This window comes from Petromyzon marinus, chromosome 6, assembly GCF_048934315.1.
Source record: "Petromyzon marinus isolate PM22_M1 ecotype Great Lakes invasive population chromosome 6, UKy_Petmar_22M1.pri1.0, whole genome shotgun sequence".
Classification (NCBI taxonomy): domain Eukaryota; kingdom Metazoa; phylum Chordata; class Hyperoartia; order Petromyzontiformes; family Petromyzontidae; genus Petromyzon; species Petromyzon marinus.
Window position 1 is genome coordinate 7347692 of NC_133672.1, and position 17044 is coordinate 7364735.

Sequence of the window (17044 nt, forward strand, 5' to 3'; positions counted from 1 at the left end):
ATCAGCGTATTGCTATAACCTGAATGTACTTTGAATGCGGCGATCAGGGCACAGTAAAAAGTCAGTATTTTCCACTCTAAAGTTGGAACCTATGAGCACAACTGTCAATAAGAACGCTGTGACAATGCACATGTGCAGAGTGATGTAACAGAAGCTGCTTTTATTGAGTTTTCGCTCGGATGTAGTGAAAGAAAATTGAAGCAGAATAAGCATCTGTAAATTGTTCATCACAGTTCAAGCAGTTTACAAACTCCCCTGCAGAAATGCGATCATGCTTGGAGCACTTGTTCCTGGCTGGTAAGTCACTGCACTCCATCCTGCCCAGGCCAAGTGCCAGTTTATAATGCTTTGTTATAATTATGTACAATTGAATACTGCAATGTTTTACGAAGAGAAAATCCCATAATTTTTTGTTCTCAACATATACAAATCGTACACTTGCACTTCCACATCCAGCAGTAAACATGCTTAATATTGTGCTTTTGTGAAGTTTCAGCATCTTCTACCACTAGCTCGTGGGGAAAAAAAACGGGCTTCATGACTGCATACAACAATGTGGCGCACACGCATGCCCTCCCCGGGCATATGATGATAATCGCCAACAACTGGGATAAAGGTAGAAACAGAATAAGCATCTTAGCTTAAGGAGACAACACTGAACAAGTGTGGCCCTTTTTAGGTTTATGCTACACGTATAGGATTTTTTTAAGCCTGGTGGCCCCAATGGGGCTGCATATGCCCTTTGTTAGGCTTACATGGTATTGTGAGATTCCCTGTAATGCTGTGCGGCAGAATGCCTGTGACCTCGGTGTGCGCTGCGTAAAATGCTTCCAGTCCGACACGGCAGTTTGCGGGCACTTTCCTTCGAAGCCAACACATTCGATATTCACTGTTATCAGTGCCCGTAGAAAACCTAAAGACTACAACAAATCAAATCGGTGCATTCACATTCCCGCGTATGTAGATCAGTGCATAGAATTAAAACACAAAAACGTAAACTAAGTGAAGGGATAACGAATGACAAACATTTAGATGCAAATCAAGATTTCGATGTAACTCTTGCGTACTGTGACCCCATAGGGGCAGAGGTGTGGTATTGCAGGGTTGTGAGTGTTGACCCGGTACGCTGCACTCTGGCTTCACAGTGCCTTCCTTGGCATGGCACTCCCAGAAGACCTGGGGGGGGGGGGGGGGGGGGAAACGGAGGGCTTTACATTAATGTGAGAAAGATACAAGTGAGATTTTATTCAATCAATATCTTGCCATGTACCGTGTGGAATTTCAAATGCACTTTTTTAAAACAAGAAAAATTCATTTGCATGGATTCTAAAACACTTTCCAACATCTTTTTTCTCGGAAGTATTCAATCGTCAATAACGACATGACGTTCCAAGCCGTATATCACGATTACATCACACTGTGTGCGACGTCACAGGATGGCGCGATGCTCAATGACTTCATCAGGAGGCATTCCAGCCGCCAGGATGCAGATGCCGAGAAGCGTTTTAGCGCTGGTTTTGATCTCCAAGCTTTGGATCATGAAACCTTTGGTCAATTTAGACGTTTATCTATAGGGAAAGTCCCTCAGAGCAACACAAATATATACAGTATTCAAGTTTGTTCATGTTCAATCATCTCTGCCAGCGTTATTGTGCTCCTGTGTGACTGGCAGACGGCCAACTCATTATTACTTTCAACGTTGCTTGGAAAGAGTTGAAAATCTCGCTGAACAAATGAAAGCATGAGGTCTGCCTTTACAGCTTGAATGGTGTTTCCCATGAAAGCCTCACTGAGTTTCAACAATCTGGAGGGTCCTGCCAGGTTTGCCAGGTTTTTCCGCTGTAGGCGGCGATGTTGCTTTGTGCAATCGCAATTGAGTTGTTTTCAGGTAATTTCTCAGCGTTGGGATGTTTGGCCAATTCTAATTTCATAGTACGACCGTCATAGCTCTGGGAGGAAACCGGAGAACCGGGACGAAGCCCGTGCAGAACAGAAGAACACCCAAACTCCACGCGGAAAGGCGCCCGAGTCGGGAATGGAACCCAGGTTCTTCTTGCTGCGAGGCACCAGTGCGACCACTGCTCGCCCACCTGTCGCCTGTAGCGGAGGAGGGCAGCCGCGGAGGGAAGGGTGGCGCGCGGGCGGCCGTGGTGCCGTGCTGTAGGGGCGAGGGCACTCGCCGCAGACCCTGGGCCACGACCGGAGCCGCCAGCGGCCGCAGCTCGCTGAGGGCCAGCTCGGCGTGGTAGCTGCGTGGGTTGGGAACCAGGAAGCCGTTGTGCTGGCGTGGCCGCCGGTCTGCAGTCACCGAGGCGCACACACGTGCATGTGGGCGCGCACTTGTGAGGAGCGGTAGTGAAGTGGCGAGCGTGCCACGCTACCAACCCGGCGACCCGAGTTCGATTCACACTCACGGCTACCAACACCAGTGACTATTATCTGAACCGGTCCTGGGCCTTCCCTAGGTCGACTCAGCCTAAAATGAGTACCTGGTGCGATGTGTAAAACATCGCCACTTGGGAGACAAAAGCGGCCGAGCGTGGAGTTGGCCACCCACCCCCTCGTGTGCTGTTCCGGCCTTTATAACCGGTTGACGGTGTGTACGTGCATCACAACGTGATGTAACGGGCCCGCACATTGCCTCAATGAAATTAATATTTTAAAAAGGAATGGGAAGAGTACTGTTACATTTATCCAAAGAACAATTCTTATAATGGCGGCTCGACCAGAACATTAGATCTGATACAAACAAGGCGGGACCCGGTGCTGGGTAAAAATTATACGTGCCTATGGACAAAATTTTTACACAAAATACCTCAACCATCGAATGATGCCACAATCATTCTTCGAGACAAATTTGACACCAATGATTACACTCATTCGCCTATTATGGGACGTGTATTAATTATTCAGAAAGATTGTAAAGAAAAATCAGCCACATGAGTTAAATGGTTTTAGAAAAGGCTAATTTTACCATTGATCACGTCCACCATTCACATGCGAGAGAAGACTTGATATTAAATACGTCTGTTTTTTTAGATGAAATGGCATCCGATTCAGTGGAAACGCATGCTTACCCGCGGATACTCAAATTTCCAGGCCGCGGTTGGTAAATTAATATACAAATCATAAACCATGCATACATGAAACCACGGTTGGCAAATCCGCGGTTGGCGAGGGATTCCTGTATAGCTCAGTGGGCCCTACCTAGTAGCTTAGTTTACAGTTTAGCTGTTACAGAGCAGCGCAAGGGAAGGACAGCGCTGCGCACTGCCCAACAGCACCCCACTTCTGGCGACGCAAACGTACAGCGCGTGGGCTCGGGCAGCACGGGCTCGTCGAACGTGTGAAGTGGGAAAGACCCTGCCCCTCCTCGGAACGCCTGTGGTAGGGCCCCATGCATCGTGGGCCCCAGCCCCAGGGGCCACACTCCAGTGACCCCTCCAGCTGCCGTGGCCGTGATGCTGGTGACCCAGAGAGGGGCCGTGCGGCCGAACAGCGGAGCCAGCCCCGGCTGTGCCACCTCCATTGCCGGGGTCTGTGTGCACACATCGCCACAGCCTAACAGAATTACAACTGCAGTTGTAACCACAGCGCAATGCGTTGAGTATTTACACAGTGTCTAAGGCAGGGGTCGGGAACCTTTTTGACTAAGAGAGCCATGAAAGCAAAAAATTTGGAAATTTATTTCAGTGAGAGCCATATAATATATTTTAAAAGTGAATTCAACTAAATGTCAGTATAATAAGCCTCTGAATTTATTCTTTTAAATAATGTTGTTATAACACTCACCATTAATGCGACTTCTGGTGCTGCATGGATTTGCTGATGTCTTTGTAGTCGGGTTGGTACTTGGTGAGGTTAAGCTTCATGCAAGCGTTGAGGCTTTCATCCGTTAAACGTGATCGTAGGTTGGACTTGATGTTTTTAAGATGTGAGAATGACTGCTCACATGCATACGTAGATCCAAACATGGTCAATACAGCAATACTCACACGCTGCAGTGTGTGGTATGTGACAGGAAGCGCGTTCCAAGTTTTGAGAATCAGCTGGTCTTCGGGTTGGAGTTTTTTCATTTCTGTCCACATGTGCTTGCTCGCCAACTCCGCTTTCTGTCGTGTGATTCTTTCCAAATCTTCATTCAGTGACTTGAACTTATTCACCCACATGTCTGAGGCCTTCAGGTCAGCCACTTCTGCTTCAAAATCTCTGACGGAGACACCAGGGATGTAATTCAGGTCGGCTGTGTTCAGTGAACACTCGTTTGGATGGGTGATGAACTTAAAAAGACGAGTGTGCTCACGAAATTCTCCAAAGCGTGCTTTGAAGGACTGTAGGAGACTGGATGTGCAGCCAGCTAGCTGGTGGAGATCAAGGTTTTGAATGGGCTCACTTGCTGTGCATGCATCTTTAAATTGGCTCAGTTTTTCAAAATGTAGTAAACGACCTGTTTCAAGATCCGTGATGAAAAGCTCCAGCTTGTTTTCAAAAGCAAATACAGCTTGTTGAAGGGATAACACTGTATTTCCAATGCCTTGCATTTTCACGTTGAGCTGGTTCAGATGTTCAGTCAGATCTACGAGATAGTAAAACTTGAGGAGCCACTCGGTGTCGGCTAGCTCAGGATGCCCGACGCCTTTCATTTCAAGGAAAGTCCGGATTTCGTTCAGGCAAGCCGCAAAACGGCTAAGCACCTTCCCTCTTGACAACCAACGCACATTGCTGTGCAAAAGCAGACCAGGATAGTTATTTACAACTTCATCCAGCAGTGTTTTAAACTGGCGATCATTTAAGGCTCGGGCAACAATAAAGTTGATCACACGAATGACCAGCGACATCACTTCGCCAAACTGCCTGTCACACATCTGAGCACAAAGTGCCTCCTGGTGTATAATGCAATGGAAACTTAGGATGGGTCTATTTTCATGTTCACGGAGAAGCGCCACAAATGCTTTGTTTTTCCCCACCATACACGGAGCACCATCAGTACACACTGAGAGAAGTTTATCCATAGGTAGACTTTTTTCTTGAGCAAACTCCATGAAAGACTTGAATAAATCCTCACCTCTTGTGGACCCTTTTAATGGCAGAACAGCAAGACTTTCTTCGCGCAGTGTGTCACCAACAGCATATCTTGCAATCACGCTGAACTGCGACAAATGGCTCACGTCTGTTGACTCATCCAAAGCCAGAGAAAAGAACGGCGCTGCATTTATGTCCTTCACTTGCGTTTCCTCCACTTTGTTTGCCATCACGATGGTACGATCATGAACAGTTCTTGCCGACAGAGGCATGTCTTGTATCCGTTTGATTATCTTGTCTTTGTTCGGAAGATCATCAAAAAGTTCATTGGCTACATCCAGCATGAACGTTTTAGCATACTCGCCATCTGTGAATGGTTTTCCGTTCCTCACTATTGCTAAAGAACCAGCAAAGCTAGCCGAATTATAGTCACCTTGCCGGGTCCATACGCGGAGTTGCTGCTGGCTAGCTTGCACCCTGCTCAGAAGCTCTTGGCACGCTTTCTTTCTGCTGTCTCCCGCAGGGTATTTTGATGCAAAGGTAGCGTGGCGCGTGTCGAAGTGCCGCTTTACATTCGACCGTTTCAACGATGCAATTTTGTCATTGCAAATTAGACACACCGCAGAACCCGCTCTCTCCACAAAGGCGAATTCTTCGGTCCATTCGTCCTGAAATGTACGATACTCGTCGTCTTTTTTTCTTTTCGCCATCTTCTTCGTCGAAGGGTTAGCTTTGAGCTAATGACCGAGCAGACGCAGTCTCAGACTGATTCAAAAGGGGGCGTTTACCTGTTTTACCCAGCAACGGCAAACGTAGGCCAGTATCATCCAATTAAAATAATGGACAATTGCTCCTGCAGCCCTGAACAGGACATGCGCAGTGAAAAAATCGATGGATGGATTAAAACAAGTGAGAATATTTTGTTTTATCTGCGAGCCATATGCAATCATCAAAAGAGCCACATCTGGCTCGCGAGCCATAGGTTCCCGACCCCTGGTCTAAGGGGTGGAGTGGGCCACAGTGGTTAACGCACTGCTTTCTGAACCGGGTCACCTAAGTTTGATTGCCGGCCACGGCTAACAAGGGTGGCAAGTGGTATCTGAAGGGGCGATGGTGCTGGGCCCGGTAAGGTCATTGGCATCGTTAGCCGCGTCACGCTTCGCGAGGCTTGTTCGGGGTTTCCCGCTTTCAGGAGGTAGGATGTGGAGAGGACAGCCAGCCATATTTAAAAGGGCCCGAGTAATACATCACACAAAAAAGTAGAGATGACGATTTTACATCGACTCATCGACTCGATCAGTGAATCGTGCCGGCTCCAATGACGCGAAATAGTGCTCCCGTGACCTGCGTCTCGCGAGGGCGGGCGGACTCGCCTGCGTCTCAAGCAGCTGCGTCTCGGCACGCACGCGCTCCTCCTGGCTAACGGGCAGCCCGTCGACGAGCAGCAGGCGTGGGGTCTGCAGCACCAGCACCGGGCGGTGGAGGCAGCGGCGCGCAAGCTGCAGCGCACGCGATACACGCACGGCGCAACAGAGACACGCGATCACAGTCGGTTGGCTCCCCGGTGGATCGAGCAGCTTGCAATTGAAAGGTTGCGAGTTCAAAATCTGGTTAGGGGTTGAATGAGCCCTTCATCCCTCCATCGTCGATAAAATAAGTACCCCTTTGTTGGAAAGTCAACGGTGGTACTATGGATAGACTTGCCCTTCCCATAGGAATGTGGAATTTCCACCTCTGGTGAGGCCCTGTAAACTGGAGATGAGCACTGCCTCATTTGAGCAGGAAATCACTGACTTTTTTTACTAAAATAAATGATGCATGTATTGCTTATGCTATACAAGGTCAGTGGAGCATGAATGGGCGTGTGGAGATGAGGGGGGGAGGAGGTGGTGCGAACGGAGATGGCAATGACAGACTGGATGTTTCGATAAACACTCACAGCAAATTAAAATGCTTGCATATACAGCGTTTCCAAATTGACTGTAAAAATAGCCTTGAGTTATGTTTTCAATATTAAAGGGAACTCAAAACATGTCAATGTCATGCTGAACACTGGGAATATGCAAATATTATAGACTTTCATTATTTCCTTTTGGCATCCTATGAATCATCAAGAACATCCCATCCCACTTATCTCTTACAACACACCTTCATCCAGCCAGGCAGCGCTGTGACTAGAGCACTAGACTCGCAGTCCACAGATTGTTCAAGTACAAATTCGTGGTCTTATAGAGGGCCAGACTGGTCCCTGCAATCTATAATAATATGCTTCCATTTGTCAATCCCTCACAAAATGAAAGCCTCGCCACACCATGTCAGTCATGGGGCTTGTTTAACCATACTTCACCACACCGGTCAGTGTAGGGTGGTGAAGAGGTAGGGGCACAGGGCTAGAACTAGTTCAGGTATCACCACTGATGTTGGCTGTGGCCGGGTATTGAACTCGGCTTGCCAGGTTTATAATCTAGTGCGCAAACCACTGCGCACCATGGCTTCACTGGCCACTTCCATAGAAATGTGGAATTGACATTATTTTTCTCTTCTCCGTGAAAATGACAAATGTAAACTGTTGAATAAGAAAAAAACCTCAACATAATTCGATTTGCAGCTGCGCAATTTAATTACGGCAATCCCTTTAATTGCATGGGGTGGGTGCGGTTGTTTAACATTGTTGCTTAATGAGTGGAAGAGGCATTAACTGGGTTTCCAGTGAGAGTAATCTCAGTGAGGCTCGGCAGCTGGTTCAGCTTCTCCAGCTCAGACATGTCCTGCAAGGCAAAAAGACACACACATCGTGCAACTTAGCACTCTGTCAAGACACATGGGCTATGCTCAGGTGTACTTCAGGCCAAAACAGTCAAAAATAATTTCACGCTCAAATAAGGCAGTGCTCATCTACTGTTTATAGCCCTGAGCCAGTGGTAAAAATTCCACATTCCTATGGCATGGGAGAGTCGATCCATAGGACACGAATTTTTGACTAATCCACCCTGGAGGAATCATGCGCTGACCTAAAAACCAACCAGGATTTTAACTCGCAACCTTCCGAATGGGAGGTGCTCACTCTACTCCTGAGTCACTTGGCACTTCAAGTGCTCTTAAGTGTGTGGCTTTTAAAGTTAACAATTAATGTAATTCCAACAAGTACTGTTGTGCCAATTTTATCTACAGACACTGGGAGAGAAGTGTCTCATACTCATTGGGTGCTTGCAGCTACCATCCACAGCACCATAGCAGGTTACTGAGACAAACACTGCAGTGGCACCCAGAGGTTGATGGCCAAGGGGAAGACCTAAGGCCAGAGGATGGGTTCCTGTGAGAACAGACGTTGGCAGCTGGGTGTGTGGGTGTGAACTACACACCACCTGTGAGATCTGGCAGAAGGAAGGAAGCAATGGTTAGGTGTTTTGGCATTAAACGTATTGGCCATGATTAATCATTGACCATGAGCATTGAATTGCAACAATAAGAATCTGTTGACCTTCAATGCATTGAAGACTGTTTCAGCAAAGTCCCGCACTGGGATATTTAACCAATTCCTCAATGTGTCTCTTCATTTGTGGAAGGAAACCAGAGTACAGTACACAGCAAAACCCCACACACTAAAAGTGAATAGTGCTCATAAAACCACATGTATAGGTCAGGCATCCATTTGCTGTGCTGCTATTTCTGGCCACGTTGCAGACCAACAGGTTTGAGGCATCATAGCGCAATTCTACAACCTGCCTCCTGGGTGCTGGATTACAGGCAAGTCCCCCCCCCCCCACCCCCAGCATGTTATGGTTATGGGGAGCTGGGGAAGATGCACTCCACCTGCTGCATTAGAAGTGCGATGCTGCGTGTGAAGTTCCCGAGGCTTAATGACCCCTTTCCATACACAGCCATGATATGGCACAGCTGCTGCCACTAGTTGGCTTTCAAGCACTCATCTGGCCCACATTCTGCTGCCAGAGTGCCCTCAACTTATGGATGATATTAATCTTTCATTAACATGTGGCAAATGCCACATTTGTAAAATTATCTCCCTATATATAATGTGTATATGCGTTGAGGTCAGCTTGCTCAAACCTTTGAGACAGCTGAATAGCCTAGTGGTCTGTGTGCTTGCCACTAGAACATGTGGAGCCATTGGGTCGATTATCACTACAGCTGCCTGGTAATTTCTGCAAGGAATTTCCAGTAGACAATGAAGACCCTGTGACGTGGTTCACAATAGTAAGCTATTATATGCAGCTTAAAACAGCCAAGTTTCTAAACTTAACCTGATTTCTCCCAACTAATCCATGCAATAATGAATAGCTGCTTCTACGCAATTAAAGTTCACAAAATCTCACGTGAAAGAAACAATTAATATAAATAAGTTGCTGCTTTCCATGTGTATGGGTTTTCTCCTTATTTGCAAATGCTAAACAGTCCCTTAAATATGAATTGGCCGAACATTCCAATGCAGGGCCCCACTGAAATAAGGGTATTGAAACTTAGAAGAGCTTTCCAGGAAGCCAAAAATAAATTGTATTCTATCTCCAAAATAACTACTGTACATCAGATTCATTCAATATGAATCAGTGTAACAGAGTGATAATGAGAATGCCTTTAATGTTCTATACCTAATCATCTCGCAATGTAAAACTGAGAGTGGTAAGTTATTTACTTTAGACATAAACGATAACGATCTGTAAACTGTAATCAATTTGGCATGGTGGGTGATGAGCTGCAGAGTGCAGCAGCACAGGGTACGAGAGAAGAGGCAACGTTTTGTATGCAACAGGTAGACAAGAAAGCTCGAGTCACATGGCGAGACGAAGACAGGCACCGCAACACAAGTAGGTCTGCGTACAAGGTGGTTGATGATGACGATGGTGACGACGATAATAACAAAGATGATGATGAACTATGCGCTAAACGCTAGTTGCCTGCGTGCTAGGGCTGCCCCACCTGCAGTTTGTTGTTGTCCAAGTACAGGCGCTGCAAGCGGCACAGTGGGTGGAGGTTGGACAGCTGCCGGAGCCGGTTGTCCCTGAGATGGAGCTCCACCAAGGAGCCCTGCCCAAGGAACGAGCTCTCCCCGAGGGACCGTACGCGGTTGGCATCCAGCACAAGCTCGCGCAGTGCCGCGGCGCCCTCCAGGCCCTCCACGCGACTGATCTCGTTGCCTGCACGGCAGGGGACACACGGGGTTGGATTCAAGGGAAGGATGTCTATGGCCAGATAACGTTGGCATGCAAATAGGCAGTAAATGATTCAAGTCATGAATCAAGGTCAAGCAGTCATAGTGGTCGTGGCATTGATCTCACCATTGCGGCATTCCTTCTGCCAGATCCTGCAGATGTTGCACCGTCGTTGTCAAGGTCTGCTCTTACAGAATCCCACCAGCTGGATTAAGTCTTCCCTTCGATCACTGAATTTTTGATGCCACCTGAATGCCACTCCATGTTTGTTTACCCTGTCATGCCGTGGTATTCCTCATATTCATCGATGTGTAAATATTTACAGTTGCCACACAACACCGAAAGATGGCAGACCTACTTAATGAAACAAAAGTAGTCTTATTCTTTGGGTCTTTCGGTAAAGTCACGTAGATAGGTTAAAAAAACCTCCGACGTTTCCATCGAAATAAACCAAAAACTACGACGTTTCAATCTAAACGTCGTAGTTTTTTATTTTATTATTATTTTAACCTATCTACATGGCTTTACCGAAAGACCCAAAGAATATGAATTCCTGCATTCACGAAAGCTTTAAGTCAATAGTAGTCTTACCAAGTCCAAAGAGGAGACATTAACATAATCCCTCTCGAGATTGGCTACATTTGGTAATATCGAGCCGCTTGGTCAAAAAAATCTAGTTGCCCTGTGGAGAGCCTGGTCCGTCTCACAGTAATGTCGAATTTTCACCATTAGCTCATGACTGAAAATGCAGATGAGTGCCAATGAACACTCAAAATCTTCTAAGTACTACGGATACCACAAATAAAAAATAAATGACTATAATGAAACATGAGCTAATCGATTTAAACCTGTGTATATTTGCCCTTCACTCTAAAGGCAATTGCACTTGATGACACTGGAGTGAATTGTTATGCTAATACAAGCAATGGCAGGCGTAAAAGTTGCGCACCGAGCAGTGATCACCCCGAGGCGGCATTGGGAACGCTGCTGCTGGGGCACACTTTACCTTGCATAATTAATGAGCCTGCGTTCATGCGCGTTTCAACGTGACCAAGCGCACCATCTGATTGTGCTGCGACACTCTTTGCTGTACACAGTGTTACGTTTCCATGGGGTATCAGTGCTGTCGGCATGCAGATGCATGAACTGATGAGTACAGTGGTCGTTTAAAACACGGTTGGCTCTGGGCTCCTATTGCCATTTCTATGAAACTATCATTGCAGGATAGCCTGGCAATGAGATCTCACCGATGTGGCTCACATACGGCCCATATCCTTAATGTCCCCTGCATGCCAAGATCAAAGTAACTGCTCATGGCAAGGTGCACATTTTTCAACTATAAATCTAGGAGACGTAGGGTAGTAAGTCAAAATGAGTTTTCTTTGAATTGTAACAATGTTAAAATATCCCACGAAAAATATTGTTTAATGATGTTATATATACAGAAATAATACGAGTGATGTTTAGTTACCGTAGATAGTTCTTCGCAGAATAATTTCAAACGTAGTTGCAGGTTTAGCCTATGAAGTATATTAGATTAGAAATGCGTATTCCTTCAAAAACAATGAATTAATAATTACCAAAACATAAATAAGCTGTGTGTGTGTACAGCTGTGCTTTTATTTAAATGTATTAACCCATTTCCCATGCTAACCTATAAGTCTGGCCATGTGACCTCCTTCCAGTGAGCTGTGGCCATTCTAACTGGCTTCAAAGTGCACCTGCTCTGCCATAAGCTCATTGTTGCAGAGCCATAGCTTGACATTTTGATATTGACGCCCGAGACAAGTGCCACTTTCGCACCCACCCATCCATGCCTCCCGACCACTACTGCTCCACTACCTGCTTTACAATTCGGCTGCCCATTTGGTCAGTGCGGGAGAGGTGCCCGGGGCAGCTGTCCCACCTGCACCGCCCGTGCTACAGCACTGCATTGTGTGTTGTTGCCGTGTGGGTGTGTGGGCTCAGCGCTCGCGATCGTGAGCTGGTTGCGAGCGTGACGCACCCTGCAGGTAAAGGGTTCGCAGCCCAGTGAGCCGGCCCAGCTGCAGGAGAGCGAGGCTGGAGATGCGGTTGTAGGCGAGGTGCAGCACCTCCAGCCGCTCCATGATGGGCGCTAGGTTCTCGCACGCCAACGCATCCCTGCACACAGCATGGAGTGCATGCTGCGCAAGCCTGCACGTGCTCTCGGTATTCAATTCGATTACCTCTGCCACGGGTCTGCTTAGGTCATCTTCCAAGTGAGGTTGGTTTAAACCACAGCTGTGTGCGGTTTTTCCCTGCTCGGGTATTCTTTAAAGCAACCCACTTCCTGAATTAATTTAAACTGCTTGTGTGTGAGGTTCATTTAGACCACCTATGAGCGAACTATTTTAACTGTCTGTAGTGCGATTCATTTACACTGCAGAAAAGTGTATATTACACACTGCAGATTTATTATTTATTTCAGCCATCCCTACCTGAAGGTTACTTCAAAACACCTGTGTGTTCAGTATTTATCTGCATTATCCTCTCCTCGAAGTGTGAATTTAAAACGTCTCTGTATTGGGATCATCTTAACCGGCTGCATATTCTGTTCATGTACACCTGAGTGAACTGGGCCTGCTGCTGCACCTGGTGGCCTTAGCGACGTTCTGCGGGCCATATCCGCTGGAGGCCACCTTCTGGTAGAGCTGCTGGCGCCCGGTGAGCGTGGCGGGAGGGCGGGCACGCGGCACCACCGACTCGATCTGATTGTAGTTCAGGTTCAGCACCTGCAAGCGGCACGCAGTGAAATGAGCGCATGGCTGGGCCCTCAAGGTGAGGGACGCTGGACCAGGAGGGATGGGCAGGATGCATTGCCAGGTAGCACCATGTTTACAGAGACTGATGCAAAGTCGAAAGGGTGAGAATACACATCCCTCTTGGGGCTCCACTCAGTCATGATGCCTTCAAGGCCAATGGAGTAACACTTTAGAGGAAGTCAACAATGGTCATCATTTGGATAGACTGGCCCTTGTCATGGGAACTTGGAATTACCACGAATGGAAATAAGTACCACCGCATTATCTGAGCAGAATGACACTTGAAATTTTGATACAGAACAATGTGTAATTGTACACATGAGTTACTGTATAAAGATTTTGCAGGTTTTCATATATATCATACACAGTACTACATGTGCCAGCCTCGCAAAGACAGTGCTATATAGTGTTGCTCTACATATCAATGAACCATACAAATGTATTTTTTTAAGATGGTGCAGTCACAACAGGGTTAATAATGAGAAGACAAAAACATTCATACACCGGACAACATGGTGTATATTACACAGGAAGTGCTGAGGGAGTATAAATGAAAATCAATCAACTATATTTAGTGGCGTGGAAAGATACGTTATTCGGCTGTACTTTATTCAACAAATGGGCGTAATAGGAAGGCTGTTTCAGACATTAAAACTAGCGGAGAACATGAAGCCATCTCCCATCACTCAGAGATTAAGGATGGGAGATTACGAGAGAAGGCAGCTGCCAGAGATGTCTGTCATGATGCACGGTACAAGGACTTGCGTCGTCATTGCCCCAACATAAGCATGGGTCACCCCCGGTCAAGGAGGGCATGTGAACGTGCTGTGAGCGTGCAGGAACAAAATGCACCAGCAGGTGGCGTCATCTCGGGCTACCTGCACGTTGGACAGGTGTATGAGCCCGCTGAAGGAGGACAGGTTGTTCTGTTCCAAGTTCACATTGCGCAGGTTCACGAAGAGATTGGGAGGAAGCAGGTCCACAGTCCTGCATTGACAAAAGGTCGCACGAATTAACAGAAGCTACAGAACTCGTAACACAACTGCACATGCACGTGCGGCAATACGTCAGCATGCCGGTTGTGGGAACGTGGATGGCAGAGTGAATGTAGCATGGTTTGCAAGTATCGGCTTGCAAACAAAATGTGGGATTGCCACTATCGATTAAGGGGTCAGCGTCAGCAATGAACACTGTCCGACGCTTTGTTTTACTGCAGAGTTCTCCTTCTTTCCATTTATGTGGCAAATGTGTTCGCAGAAGTGCAATGAATGATTGAACCCATGGGAGTCATTATTGCCAAAGGTGCAGTACACACATTTTCTCGTGAGACCACCTGCATGGATGTGAAAATATGAAAACTTCATCGGTTAAACCGTGCCTTTTTTCTGGTGATATCACTATAAATAATATTTTCACAAAAGTGAATGAAACCTCGGAGATTTTATTTTGTATTATAATTAGAATGGGATTTAACTATCCAAAATACATACAATAGATCTCGCAACACTTTTGGGTGCCTAGATATTAGATCGATTACCTCAAGTACTTTGCATGTGGGAGGAACTTAGAACAACTGTGGAACACCACATAGAAAAGGGAAACACTGCACGAACAACGTGGCAAGCCACTGACCAAGGAAAAAAAGTTTCCCGACAATGGCAAAGATCCACAAATTATCCTTATCTACCACAATGGACAAGTGATGTTGGTGAGCACCTATTGAGGTCAACATGGCACACAAGGTGGTAGAATGCCCAGAAACATGCCTGACCACATTTTCTCCCCAGTGTTTGTTTTTAAAACGGCACCAGGGACTCATTTGAGGCTGATTTGACAGACGAAACACATGAGTTCAGATACCATGTGCCAATGCTGTTCAGCATGAAGGGCAGAAATTTTATCCCAGGTCACCAGGATTATAGCACAGTGCGATAACTAATTCACCAGCACTGCTCATGACCACATACATGTGTACAAACGCGCATGCTTACACACTCCCACGCACAACTCACACTGACCTGAGGTTGAGGGCGGGCAGGCTCAGTTCTTGCAGTCTGATAAAGTCAGCATGACCCAATCTCTCAGCCACCAGATCAGAAGTTAACCGCCCTCCAAATGTGTCCCGTGCGGAGTCACACTCCGCCACTTCCTGTAACAGGCACCACGAGGGTCAGACAAGATTTCCAGTTAAAGACACACAGATCTGGGTTTCATTACCCTTCCATCTGAGAATGAATCCAGCAACTGATGTCCTACCTTGTTTTTAATCCATTGGATTAAGTGAGTCCAGTTGTGAACTTGTTAAAAAAATCAGCCAAAGCTAAATCCAATGTCTACATGCTCAAATGATAATTGAGTGAAACTAAACTAATGGTCGAGATTATGTGGTAGGGTCTCTGTTTAAGTCGTTAGTATGGGCAAAGGATCATGCATTACCGTAATTGTATAAATTAACCGTTTAATATTATATATATTATTTGGTCTGTAACATCTACTGATGAAGCTGACACTTTCAGATGCCCAAAACAACATTAGCTGAGCATGGTTTTTTTCACTGATGAGCGTGCTGCAGACTGCTCAATACCTTTCTTGAAAGCCTTTTTAAGCAGTATTTGTAAGCAGCAAAAATACAATTACATTAAAAAATAGATATTCCTATCCCAAATATTGTGAACAAGGAAACGTAATGTCACTGGCTAAAAAATGAAAGCATGCACATGTCAGAGTGTGTTTAAGCAATAATTAGGCACATCCCTTAGGATGCCTCTCTCCAAAGAACAAAATAACAAAATAAAATCCCATCGGACACACAACCATCTGGGATTATGTTTTCAGCAGCATTGGTTCAAGACAAGCAAAACTCTGGACTGGTGACATTCAGTGTCTCATCAGCTATCAGGCTTGCTTAAACCAACACTGATGTGGATTCTAGTTCAATGTAAAACTACATCGTACATAACGCAATATCACCATTCGTGTCATTGTGGAGAATAGAAATCTCTGCACGCGCTGCTTTGTCACTCTATTTACCCACCAACACACACCACCCACCCACCAGCTCATCACCAGCGTACCCACCACAGCATTGCCATCCAACGCCTTAAGTGCCGGCAGGTGGAAGATAACAAAGAGGCGGTACTGCTCCATGGTGCTGGCCAGGGGGTTGCCGTGCAGGTCCAGGATGACGAGGCTCGTGAGGCCCTGTGCCACATGTACACAGAACGCAATGACGCAGAATCAGAATTTGTATTTATCCTCGAGAAATCCGATGAGATATGAAGCGCTTTTTCATACATGTCCAGTGGGGGTGGATCAGAAAGTTACAGCAACAAATAATACAAAAAACGATAGTAGTGCAAAGTATAGGAAAGGTAAGCAAATCACTACAAATAAGTATATTAATAGATTAAGTATATAAGTTTAAATTGCATAAGTATACTAATTCCCAATCTTGGGCAAAACCGCAAAACAACAGAAAAAACAGTCCCAGACCACACCAAGACAACACACAACCCATCAATAAAATGGAACTATTAATACATGGGTAAGGATGAGAGTTACAAAATACATTTGCAAATTCAGTTGTATCCAGCAATTATCTTCTGCTTCATTATAATTTTTGAAAGAGGATTTACATTGTTGAGGAAGGAAACAAAATTGTTCCAAAACGTCGGTGCAGCAACGGTAAAGGGAGAGGCACACGTGACTCCTCACACTCAGGCAACACAGAGACACTCTCTGAAATAAAACCCAAAATCATTTTTGCTTCTTGGAATAAAGTTACTGCTTCATTAAAAATATATAACAATAGATCAAATATATTAACAGCATTTTATATACTGTCACTGAAAGAAAAACATATCTTGAAGCTTTGACTGGAATTCTTTGTGGCATACGGTGGTTGACTGACAAGAGTCATGTAAACCAAAAACTGCACGATTGGGTTGCTGCTGTTGCTGCAACCAATTTTTTAGATTATTTTTCAGGAGGATCTGACAATTGGGATCTTAGAGTAATTATTCCTTGCAACTCTTTTGAACGTGGTAGGAAACCAGATTAACCAGAAATAAA

The 17044-nt window shown here is 45.9% G+C and overlaps 1 protein-coding gene across 4 annotated transcripts in view; it reads right to left on the reverse strand.

The window, feature by feature from the left end:
• Nucleotides 1–140: 140 nt before the first annotated feature.
• LRRC9 (leucine rich repeat containing 9) overlaps nt 141–17044 on the reverse strand; it is a 63254-nt gene continuing 46350 nt past the window's right edge. For all 4 annotated transcript variants that reach the window (XM_032948183.2, XM_032948181.2, XM_032948182.2 and 1 more), the window contains 11 exons: nt 16052–16174; nt 14992–15122; nt 13852–13960; nt 12804–12943; nt 12196–12332; nt 9958–10175; nt 7722–7790; nt 6396–6521; nt 3310–3538; nt 2091–2298; nt 141–1176 (listed from right to left, as the gene is read on the reverse strand). In XM_032948183.2, coding sequence (XP_032804074.2) covers nt 1140–1176; nt 2091–2298; nt 3310–3538; nt 6396–6521; nt 7722–7790; nt 9958–10175; nt 12196–12332; nt 12804–12943; nt 13852–13960; nt 14992–15122; nt 16052–16174 — 1527 coding nt within the window. In that variant the 3' untranslated portion in view covers nt 141–1139. The remainder of the gene's footprint in view (nt 1177–2090; nt 2299–3309; nt 3539–6395; nt 6522–7721; nt 7791–9957; nt 10176–12195; nt 12333–12803; nt 12944–13851; nt 13961–14991; nt 15123–16051; nt 16175–17044) is intronic.